General features: G+C 31.2%; 2 protein-coding genes across 6 annotated transcripts; both read left to right on the top strand.

Moving 5' to 3' along the window:
• The first annotated feature begins 529 nt into the window (after nucleotides 1-529).
• Nucleotides 530-5,032, top strand: LOC114194375 (zinc finger protein GAI-ASSOCIATED FACTOR 1-like). Of its 5 annotated transcripts, none has more exons than XM_028084551.1 (5): nucleotides 530-633; nucleotides 772-888; nucleotides 1,232-1,403; nucleotides 1,737-2,133; nucleotides 4,073-5,032. In XM_028084551.1, exons 3-5 carry the CDS (start codon nucleotides 1,253-1,255, stop codon nucleotides 4,722-4,724), a joined length of 1,200 nt encoding a protein of 399 aa, XP_027940352.1. In that variant the 5' UTR covers nucleotides 530-633; nucleotides 772-888; nucleotides 1,232-1,252; the 3' UTR covers nucleotides 4,725-5,032. The 5 variants fall into 5 exon arrangements, with proteins under 5 accessions (XP_027940352.1, XP_027940351.1, XP_027940350.1 ...); XM_028084550.1 differs by having other exon boundaries at nucleotides 533-637; XM_028084549.1 differs by lacking the exon at nucleotides 530-633 and having other exon boundaries at nucleotides 662-1,040.
• Nucleotides 5,033-8,862: 3,830 nt separating this feature from the next.
• LOC114194373 (ATP-dependent zinc metalloprotease FTSH 4, mitochondrial-like) lies at nucleotides 8,863-11,639 on the top strand. The gene is given in 7 exon segments (XM_028084546.1): nucleotides 8,863-9,656; nucleotides 9,749-9,873; nucleotides 9,976-10,241; nucleotides 10,243-10,357; nucleotides 10,359-10,451; nucleotides 10,687-10,987; nucleotides 10,990-11,639. Coding segments are annotated over 7 exon segments (1,692 nt in total). The 5' UTR covers nucleotides 8,863-9,421; the 3' UTR covers nucleotides 11,547-11,639.
• The last annotated feature ends 716 nt before the right edge of the window (nucleotides 11,640-12,355 follow it).

Raw genomic sequence — 12,355 nt, 5'->3', positions numbered from 1 at the left:
AATTTGAAATTGAGAATTATAATTAATTTAAAAAATCACTAAAAATAATCAATAATATATAGATATTAGTTAAAGTAGTTTGATACTAATTATTAGATCCATGTTTATTGAATCAAATTAAATTTAAATCTATAATTTACGTCTGAGTATTTTCTTAAGACTGCTACTTTAAATAATTTTATTTTTTTTATATGTTAAATGTGAATCATAACTCTAATAACAACATATATTTCAAACACATTGTATACATATATAGTCTCCACAGAGTTGACCCACAGAAGAAAGAAAATCATCAAGTTATTATGCCATGTACAATTATTGAGGAAGAAAAAAAAGTTGAAGAGTGTGGAAGAAAATGATAATGTTATAATGTGCAATTATTGAGGAAGAAAATTTTTAAAAAGAAAAACTGTGAGGTAGAGAAAAAAAAAAAAAAAAAAAAAAAAAAAAAAAAAAAAAAAAAAAAAAGAGGGGGGAAAAGACAGAAAGTGCACTTCAGAACAAGCCAGTTTGGCTTGTGCTTTGGTCTCTTGTACGTGCCATCTTCAAACACATCCTTTTCCTCATCCACATTCCAATCTCTTCTCTCTCTCTCTCTCTCTTCACACACTCACAACTCAAAAACTTCCTCAAGTAGGTACCTAATAATTAACTCATTCTCTTCTTTTCTTTTGGTTACTCACATTAAACACTGATATCTTAGATACTGAGATCTATACTTAAGAAATTCACTTACCTCATATATGTGTTTTCTTCACACTCTTATACCAGGTGATGATGCTTCATGTTTGATGCTTGGTGTGCTTGATGCTTGATGCTTGATGCTAAGTTACCAACAAGTTGTGGCAGTTTCAGAAGTGATTAAAGTGAATAGCCATAGCTTTGAAGGCAAATCCTTCTCGGGATCCATTCAACTTTCTCAGCTTTTTTCCTCTTTCTCTCTCTCTCTCTCTCTCTCTCTCTCTCTCTCTCTCTCTCTTTCATTTGGTGGTTTTCTCAAGAATTTCTGAAAATTTTGAAGAAGAGAGAAAGCTATATAAGTAAGCAGGATCCATCAGCTGAAGAAAATCAGATCCATTATAGTATTATCCTTTTCATCTGCAAGATCTCAGAAATTCTTTTGGTGCAAATAACTTTATTTTCTCATCAACATATTGTATATATTGTGTGAATATCTCACCTTTGTGCAGTGTAGTTTGGTTTCTTACCTAATCTACTTGTGTATATATAGGTTTTGGTGGTGGAAAAAAACATGTCTAATTTGACTTCTGCATCGAGTGAAATAAGTGCTTCTTCAGGAATCAGAAATGACAATGGTTTTTTCCATGCTCACCAATACTCTTCCACTTCAATAAATCAAGAACCACAACCAAAAAAGAAGAGAAGTCTTCCAGGCCACCCAGGTCATACATTAATTCATACCATTTTTTTTTTCTCTCTCTAATTCGTTGCAGCCAAAATCAGTTTTTGATGTATATACATTTATCTGTCAAAATATGATTTTTAATATTATTACTTCATGAACTCAACAAATTTATATCATAAAACCCTTCATATGAAGTGTTTGGTTAATATAAGAAAGAAAGAAAAAACAAACAGTTATAGTTTCTGCATTAAAAACATGATTCCTTTGCTGAAAAGGCTAGTAATAATTAATGTAAGTTTTGTGAATTGTTGAATTTGAATTGAAGAGGTAGTAGTGTATGAGTTGATTTTGTTGGTGTGGTTGATTTCAGACCCTGATGCAGAAGTGATAGCATTGACTCCAGAGACCCTATTGGCAACAAACAGGTTTGTGTGTGAGATATGTCAGAAAGGGTTTCAAAGGGATCAGAATCTGCAGCTTCACAGAAGAGGGCACAATCTGCCATGGAAGCTGAAGAAGAAGAACAGCAAAGAGGTGAGAAAGAAAGTGTATGTTTGTCCAGAGGCATCATGTGTTCACCATGACCCTTCAAGGGCCCTTGGGGACCTCACTGGAATCAAGAAGCACTTTTTCAGGAAGCATGGAGAGAAGAAATGGAAGTGTGAGAAGTGTTCCAAACGCTATGCAGTTCAATCTGATTGGAAAGCTCACTCCAAAATCTGTGGCACCAGAGAATACAAGTGTGACTGTGGTACCCTTTTCTCTAGGTAAATTCCTCAGTCAAAATTCTCAATCCTATTTTTTATTCTGCATTACATATTTACAATTTTTAAAATCTTTTTAACATATTTTAATACATCGAAATTGATTATAATTAATTAACTAATTAATCAGCTTTTAACTCATTCCTGTATTCCAAAACCAGCTTATCTTCTGAAACCACAATCTAAATTGCTCAAATTAACTGATTTTCTGTCAAAAAAATCATTTCATAACAGTTGGTCAACAGGTTTATGTATTATCTTCATTGTTATATGTATGCTTTGTCTAATAGAAATTATATAATTAATTATATGGTTATTATATGAGTGTATGCTTAAAAACTAATTAGAATATGTTGATATAATAAAACACCTTTTACATTGTTATTCCAATAGTGAATTTGTTTATAACTTCGATTTCTAATTAGTTAAAATAAAGTAAAAACATTGGCATAAACTGTTAAGCAAAATTTAAGCAATTTATTAGTATAAAAAGTTTATTTATATCACCACAAGAAAACTATCAAAAAATTATTAATTTTATGACAAAAAAAATATGTTTAGAAATTAATTTAGAAATCAATTTCTTAATTGAAAACTAATTTACAGATCAATATTTCTGGTAGTCAAAACCTAGATAGTTAATGTTAATGACCAATTTAGAGACAAATTCATAATAAAAACTATTTTAATTATCAATAATTTTTAATTTATAAATTGGTTATAGTGATTAATTATTTTTTTCGACTAAAATTAATCATTAATCAAGAATTTTATTTTAATATATATATATATATATATATATATATATATATATATTTACATTGATTGGTAATGTAAATCCACAATAGGGAGTCGAATTTATATATTTGTTACGAAAAAATCTATATTTGGCAGGAGCCAAATAAATGAAAAATTTAGTAAATATCTAAACAATAACTTTATTTTGTAAATTGAGTTTGCAAAATAAGTCTCTTTTTATTTTTATTTCATCTGAATTTCGAGACAAAATTGAGACAGATTTTTTGTCTTGAGACAAGTTTCAGTATTATATTCGAACTCGATGGAATAATTAATGAACAATTTCAGTTTTACCTACTCAACTCAGGGAAAAAAACTTATAATTCAACTTCAAGCTTTTCATGTAACACTTTTTCTTTTATCATTATAGTTAAATACATTTATTTTCATCTCTCTTTTTTTCTTTTAGACTAAATATACATCTATTTTCATTAGAAAATAAGTCTAAGCTTTTCTTATCACAGACATTTTATTTTTCTCTGAAAATATGTATAATATAAAATTTAACATTGATTCCTGCATCACTCTTATTTGTTTCAAGATATATATATATATATATATATATATATATATATATATATATATATATATATAATGACATAATTGATTACATGGTGATAAAAAAAGCATATAGTATATTTCTATTTAACGACCATATTGTCAATATTTTATTAATATTTATGGTTTTCATTATAACAAAACAAAAAATAAAATAAAATATTAATAATTAATAAATATGTTCCACTTTCTATTCATTTTTATTTTTTTCTGAATCAAAATAAACTTATTTCTTATTTTTTTTTATTTTACTTCCAGGTATTAGGAAGGAAGAGGAAAGAGTGTGGATTAACAATTATGTAGATGAAAAGGAAAGTGTATAAAACAGTACAAACAACAAAAAAACTGTACTCTAGCTAGGAAGGAATCTGTGTGCATTTATATACATGAAAAAAAGAAAAACACTGAATGTGAATTATTTATAATATATACTAATAGTTTTCACTTTGATAATTAATAACTTATATATATTCCGACAGAGTTGCACTAAACAAAACTGTCTCATGAAAAACATAATCATGTAACATTAAAAGAAAGAAAGAAAAAAAAAAAACTGATTTGTTGTTTGGCTTTTGTGTGGTTGCAGAAGGGACAGCTTTATCACTCACAGAGCCTTCTGTGATGCCTTAGCACAGGAAAGTGGAAGAGCAGTGAACCCTCACTCTCTATTATCATCTCAGTCCCAATTTCGAAGCCATGGCCTTCAACTCGAAGCACCACCATCATCATCATCACTGGTAATGAAAAGAGAACAAGATTTGAACCTATTAGGTCAAGAAATTCCTTCATGGTTATCTTCTCCAACAGTGTTGGAACAATCACTGAGAACCACCTTAGACTTCTCAACACCACACCACTCCTTGTTCCACCATGATCAAAACCCTAACCCTATTACTACTACTACTACTTCTTCTTCTTCTACAACAACACCCTCTTTTCTTCCTTCTTTCAGTTCCTTCCATTATTCCACGACTTCTCCTCACATGTCAGCCACTGCTTTGTTGCAAAAAGCCTCACAAATAGGCGTAACAGTGAGTGCAGCAGCAGCTTCACAAGCGATGATAGTGAGACCCCACTTGTTTCTGCAGCAGGTTCACGTGCCTCAATGTACAACAACAACAACTACTACTACTACTACAACAGGGTATAATAATATGGCTTCATCTTCACCCGTTTCTGGAATGCTCATGGCTATCCCTTCACGTGAACAAATAGGGACTCATGGCTTCGCATCTTGAGGGAATAAAGCTGCAATGCTCTCTGATTACTTGGAAGAAGGTGCTGCTGCCAAGTTGCAGAACCTAGCTAGTGCTCAATAATAATGCTCATATATATTTATATTTATAAGCATCTTCTCTCTTTTCCATGATATGATTGATGGCTACGAGATAGTATAATTGTACTACTGTGTCCTCTCTGCTATTAGGGGCATGTCTATTGCACCAACAGATAATGTGTGTTAACTTTCAGGAACTTCTTTCAAAACCAACAGAATATCCCACTTTGCTTATAAAAACAAAAAGGGTACTGCACTACTTTCCAACCACTCTTTTCAATTCTAATTCTTTATCCACATCATTTCATCACTTCATGTACATGCCAGAGAATTGCGAACACAAATCATGTTCAAATGAGTTTTGTTGGGACTTAATGGAGCATTTTCCCAAAGAGATCTTCGATATATGTTAATTACATTCATATACAAAATTATTGAATGTATCATTCATATATAATGGTTAATTTTGAAATATAAGTTCCTTTCCACACCACCTCCAACTCAATGGGTTTTCATCTTTATAGGTGTTCAAATGTTTTGAGAGAAGATCACTAAAAAAAACAATACCAATGAAGCATGGTTTACCTCATATAGGATATTAACATCACCTTCCACCCAAAACCCTAAAAAATGAGTTTATGATTTTTCCTCTTTTATATATTACTCAATTTTCTCATCTTAATATAAAACTTAAACTCATACATTGATTTTTATAACCAACGGTTAAATCAATTTTTTAAGTATATATTTCCAAAAAATTAACAAAATCAAAATTAATATATTGATTCTCCGATCATCTACATGAAAATTATTATAGTATACCGCTTAAATATGCAAAAAAGTAATTATTATATTATTCAACAATTTTAAACAAATGAAAATTATATACAATTGTGTTAAAATTTTATTTTGCATGAGGGTTATACATATATTTATATTATAAATAAACAAACAACCAAACAAACAAACAAATTTTAGAAAATTTGTCAGACTTCGAGGTTTGTGTTAAATGTATTAAAGGTAAACAAATAAAGTCTAAAAAATTAGGAGCTCAACGGGCTAAAAATGATCGTTTTATAATTAATTCACACAAATATTTCTAGACCATTCCCTATGACATCATGGAATAGGCAGCACTATTTCATTGCGTTCATAGATAATTATTCAAGGTATGACTAAATATTTTTAATTAATGAGAAGTCTCAATTTGACCGACGGTGAATATTATGGTAAATATGATGGATCATATGAACAACGTTCTTTTGCACTTTTCCTAAGAGAATATGACATTGTTTCTCAGTATATAATACTTGGGAAACCAAACATGAACGATGTTGTAGAACATACTCATAATGATATGGTGAGAAGTATGATTAATCATTCTTCCTTACCAGAATCACTATAGGGAGAAATGTTTAAGACTATAGTTTATCTCTTGAACAAGATAACAAGTAAAGCAGTTTAACATAACTCCTTATGGTTCAATTTAACATTGTTGGAAATGAGAGACTAAAACCAATGTTTTTGAAAGTAAGAAATCAAACATAATCAAAGTTTCAAGCAGGAACCATCTATAATTTTTCGTTGTATTCAAAGGACCAAACTCATATTGAACTCAAAAATATTAAGAACAAAAACAATACTCAAGAGATGCATTTAGTCAATAAAAATGGGAACAAATCAAGAGTTATCGGTGTAGTTATGTTGAAATGGTGTATCATCAATTTTAGTTAATCAAATAGATTTTAGGTCTCACATTTGATTATTTCTACTCATTTTTAGTATTTTTATTTATTGTTTATTTTTTCACATGAAGATGTTTGACTCTCTCAATTTTAATTGTTCAATTATATAAACCTTTCATTTATTTAATATAAAAAAAAACATTTCTTTATTATTTTTTATCCTTAATCTTTGTTTCATTTAAATAATTTTTTTGTCAAAACAATTCTCTTTATTTCTCAATAGTTCGATAGTTCGATTAATTTAATGAAAAGTTTTTTCAAATCTGAAAAGTATTTTCTATCTTATTATATCTTTAATTATATAATTTTTGTCTTTTGTGCAATTTCATTTAAAGGTGTATCAAATAGTTTTTGGACACACATTTGATTAGTTATACTTTTTTTAATACTTTTATTTATTTTTTATTATGTAAAATATTGTTTCAATGATTTTTATATAATCATTTTTATTTTCTAACTAATTCTCATACATGTAATTTTATTACTAAAAAAATTCATTTACTATAATATAATAATTTAATGTTATTGTCGCAAAATTCAAAAGATAAAAAATTTATATCCAAAATTTAAATTATTATTAATTTAAATTTTTTTAATTAAAAAAAGGTAAAAACATTTGAGATATTATGAATATTTGTTTTTTTATATTTTTTGAAAAATAATTTTATTTTTATGAACTTTGTTTTATTAACGTTTTCAAAAGAATTGTTGTTTTTGTTATAAAATTTTATTTGTGTGGAATTACAAAATATTTTATATAATTCTTTCGTTTTTAATCTAATTGTTATTTAGTACTAAATTTATATAGTTATTATTTATTTCTAAATATTTAACATTTAAACATTATTTTAATATTAAATATTTGAAAATATTATTTTCATATTTTATGATTTTTTTATTATAATTAATTAATTAATAATTAAATAATAATAAAACGGGAATAAACTCAATCACGAGATACTTCTTCTGTGAATGAAATAAAAGTTTGGATTAAATATGTTTTTGTTGTTCAAGTTTAATTGAATTTTGCAATTAGTTCTTTTTCAAAATTTTATATCAAATCCATTTTATGATAATATTTGAATTAATATTGAAATGAAAATATATTAAACGGGGTAAACAATTCAAATACTATCATGAAATGCGTTTGAAACGTCAAATAAACTTAACAAAATTTGGTTAGAAGACTAAATTACATATTTTTAAAGATAAAAGACTAAATTGATCAAAATTTAAAAAAAAAACTAATTTCAAATTTTACTAAAACTTGAGAGACTAAAAATATATTTAATCTTATTTAACCCAGAAAGTTTTATATCCATTAGATATAGGATAGAGAGAGTTACGTATAAATTTTTACGGTATAGATTTTTGCTGTATAAAAATAGGATGAAATAATACATCTCACATCAACCCCTTGTAATTCCAACCTTAAAACATAATGTCACAGAGGTGGAAAATATTTTTAAATTATTAGTGGAGACATATGACTATGTCCTTTTTTTTTCTTATTGTAAAAGATTATTATTATTATTATTATTATTATTATAATTATTGAATAAAAATTATTATTAACTTGTAAAAGTATTTTTATTAAAATTAGTTCATTAATGTTGTAGATTATATATCAAGAAGAAGCTTGCATGGAAATCGGTTTTTGGGATTTTCTTGGTGAAAAGGAAGGAAAGAGTCTCAGTTACACAACTGAACTGAGAAGAGGTTCAGTTTCATAATTAAAATGTGAAGGGTATGCTATCGATTTTCTTTTTCCGTTTATTCAAGAAAATAATTCTCATTCAAACATTCCCAACACACATCAATCTTAAGAAGGTTCATTTGCAAGGATTAATCAGATAGCTCGATCACGCGAGCATGGCTTTGAGGCTTTTCAAATCGCAGGCAAGTTCATTCCTGTTCCTCTTCGTCAATGTTTTCCTTGTTTTTTATTCTTTCCTGAAACTCTAATGTACCTTTTATAGGATTCGCTTGTGATTTTCATACCGTTTTCTACATTCTTTTTAGTTTAATGGATAATGGGTCTAAGGGGTTTCTTCTAGTTTTTGATTCAGGATAAGAAAATTTAAACCTTTCTTAGGCCTTATAACGAATGGTTGTGTCTGTATTCGAGATTTTTACAGGTTGAAAGACGACAGTCAAAATTTGGACAGATTCAAAGTGTGTTTGCTACAAGCTATTTTTCTGTCAATAAGTTTGAACATCGTCCAGGTATATAGATCTTCCTCCTAGACCATGCATTATTCTTATAGTTAACTTCTAGTTATACGTTCATGTTCCAAGTACTTGGATATTGAGTTGCGTTTGGCATTTTGCACTTTGAAAATTATGTAGGGTATAGACTTTTGGGTGGGCGAAAGAGATTTCAGTCCAGCTACCTTGGCAGTGTAGCTCGTCGAGCTCGTGATGCAGCAGATGAAGCCGCTGAAGTTGCTTATCTGAAACAACTTTACCATCAGAATGATCCTGAGGCTGTGATTAGAGTATTTGAAAGCAAACCATATTTGCATAATAGTCTCTCGGCTCTTTCCGAATACGTGAAAGCACTGGTGAAAGTTAATAGGCTTGACGAAAGTGAATTACTCAAGACATTTAGGAGAGGTGCTTATTTCACATTTGTCAGATTGATAAAGTATCTAATTTTTCTCTGCAATTAAATTAAATTTAGAATCAGGAATGTTATTCATCTTTTGGCCTTTGATGCAGTCCTTGGACAAGTATGATTTTATATGACTGCATGAACAAAATGATGCAAGACAGAGAATATATTCAGCTGACCAAAATTGGCACTTCAATAATACTGATATTGATCATACTGCATCTGTATTTTGGATGTTTTTTTCTCTAGCATAGTTTTTAGAGCAAAAATTATGAGCAGAGGTGATATGAGATTTCAGGCATGTCCAATTCAATAGCGTGTGTGGGAGAAACTGCAGCTGGACTTTCTGCTTTAAGAAATTTAGGAAAATCAGCAAAAAGAAATATTATTGGAACTGCTAGTAATCCAATCCATACGGTGGCTAAAGTTGGGAATTTAAAAGATCAGTTATGGCGTACGTTCAAGTCCATTGTGTTGGCCTTTCTCTTCATTTGTGGTGTAGGAGCACTCCCTGAAGATAAAGGAATTAGGAAAGGTATTTTCCTAGTCAGTATTGTTTTTTCATTTAGTTTTTTTAATCTGATCTTAGAAGACATGTTCTCTGGTTTGCATTTACCTATTTCTCAGGACTTGGTATCAATGAAGAAGTGCAACCCATCATGGAAACAAGCACAAAATTTAGTGATGTAAAAGGTGTTGATGAGGCAAAGGCTGAGCTGGAAGAAATTGTTCATTACCTTCGAGATCCTAAGGTAGATTTTTTGGCATAAATTGATGCTTCCTGTTGCATACATTTCAGGCACTTTACATTTCCTTGTGATATTTATAATTGTGATTTGTTTCACTTGTGACAGCGGTTTACTCGTCTTGGTGGTAAGCTTCCAAAAGGAGTTTTGCTTGTTGGACCACCTGGTACTGGAAAAACAATGTTGGCTAGAGCTATTGCTGGTGAGGCTGGGGTTCCATTCTTCTCCAGCAGTGCAAGTGAATTTGATGAGTTGTATGTTGGTGTTGGTGCGCGAAGGGTGAGGGATCTTTTTTCTGCAGCAAGGAACAGAGCACCTTGTATAATATTCATTGATGAGATTGATGCTATAGGAGGTAAGCGAAATCCATGGGACCCAACTCATGAGAATGACATTAAATCAGATATTGGTTGAGCTAGATGGATTCAAGCAAAATGAGGGCATAATTGTGATTGGGGCAACTAATTTTCCGAAATCATTGGATGATGCCACTGGTCAGACCTGGCCGCTTTGACCGCAATGTTGATGTTCCCTATCCGGATGTAAGAGGAAGACACCAGATTTTGGAATCACACATGTCAGAGGTATGCTTTGTATTGTCTCTTACAAACACCATCATCATAGAACAAACATCGATATCTGGTCCACATGACATTAATTATCTCGCGACAGAAACCAATAAAATCTGGTCACAATTGAATCATAATGCTTGTACTGTTATATTCGTAAGGAAAAGGAGTTAAACCTGATTAATGGTTATAGTTTTTTGTTTGGTGGTAAGTGGTCGATCATAGATTCTTTACATGCTTTAAAATACAGGTTTTAAAGGATCCTGATGTTGATCTAAGGATCATTGCTCGAGGAACACCTGGGTTCTCTGGTGCTGACCTTGCAAACTTGATTAACATGGCTGCTATCAAGGCTGCGATGAATGATTCTAACGCTGTGACAAATGCTGATTTAGAGTTTGCAAAAGACAAGATCCTAATGGGAAGTGAACGCAAGTCAGCTCTTGTATCTGAGGAGGCACGAAAGGTAACTGCTTTCCGTGAGGCTGGTCATGCTCTTGCTGCCATTTATACCGATGGTGCCGACCCTGTTCACAAAGCAACTATAGTTCCTGTGCCACGTCTCTCGGCACGGTTATCCAATTGCCCGATGCAGATCAGAATCAACGTACCCGTAAACAGTTTCTTGCCGCCATAGATACTTACATGGCAGGCTGGGCAGCTGAAGAACTCATTTTCGGAGAAAATGAAGTCTCTTCTAGTGTATCCTCTGATCTCAGGAAAGCAACTCGTTTGGCAAGGATCATGGTTACCAAATATGGCATGGGCAATGAAGTTGGACCAGTCACTCACGAATACAAAGATAGTGGGAAGAGCATGAGCTCAGAGACAAGGCTTCTCATTGAGAATGAGGTGAAGCAACTTCTCCGGAGTGGTTACAACAATGCAAAAACCATTCTTACCACTCACATCAAGGAGCTTCATGCACTTGCAAATGCTCTTTTGGAGCACGAGTCCCTCACAGGAACTCAGATAAAGACACTGCTTGCCCAACTTACAATTCCACAAACACTTGAAGCTCAAAGCACTTCACAATCCAACACGCCACCATCTACCGCCACCGTCGCCGCTGATACTGCAAAGCCTAAAAGAGCTCCGGTGGGATCTTAGCAGAACAAGATGCTGGTTGATTGAAAATGTTCTTATAGTAAAAAATTTTCAGGTTTTTCACACGGAGGAGCTCAGCTCATGAACCTTCTTAGATTAGTTGACATAAAAGTATATGCATTTACTTTTCTCATTCTTTGTATTCTTTACCAGAGATTATAGAATTAAATATATTTTTCGTCCTCATTTTCGTAGTGTTTGTTGCTGATGGTCCTCATTTTACAGAATGTTTAAAATGATTCTCATTTTTACCGAATGTTTAAAATGATCCTTATTTTCGCAATTCGTGTTTTATCTGGTCTTTTTTTGTGACGCCGTTTAAATCAGTAACGGATACAGGTGACACTGTTTGTATTACGTTGCATTGGGTGTGTTACGTGTACGGTACATATGCTAATTAACATTAACTTTCCAACTTGGGGAAAATTTTGCAATTAGGGCTTGAGTTATTGCAGTCATGCTCTTCATTGTTAGAGGCGATTTCTTCATCTTCGTCTTTCTTAAGCTCGGATTTGTAGAAGAAACAGCTAATACTTGTCATTTCATCGTTGGATTGCGGTCGAGCTCTTCATTTCAATTCTCAAGTTAATCATCATCAACGAGCTAAGTGGGTTTAGGGTTTTCTGGGTTGTGTTTGCTCGAGGGTTAGGATTTTCGTAATTCTATTTTGGGTTTGTTTGTGCTTGGATTGTTATAATGTTCTGCCTGGTTTATAGATTAACACACTTGTACAGTACACGTAACACATCCCATGCAACGTAATACAAACAATATCACTTGTACAATACTCTTTTACTGATTTAAACGGCGTG

Source organism: Vigna unguiculata, chromosome 8 (genome assembly GCF_004118075.2).
Source record: "Vigna unguiculata cultivar IT97K-499-35 chromosome 8, ASM411807v1, whole genome shotgun sequence".
In the NCBI taxonomy this organism is placed as follows: Eukaryota; Viridiplantae; Streptophyta; class Magnoliopsida; order Fabales; family Fabaceae; genus Vigna; species Vigna unguiculata.
Note: the sequence above shows the minus strand (reverse complement) of the source record. Positions and strands in the feature narration are given on the sequence as shown.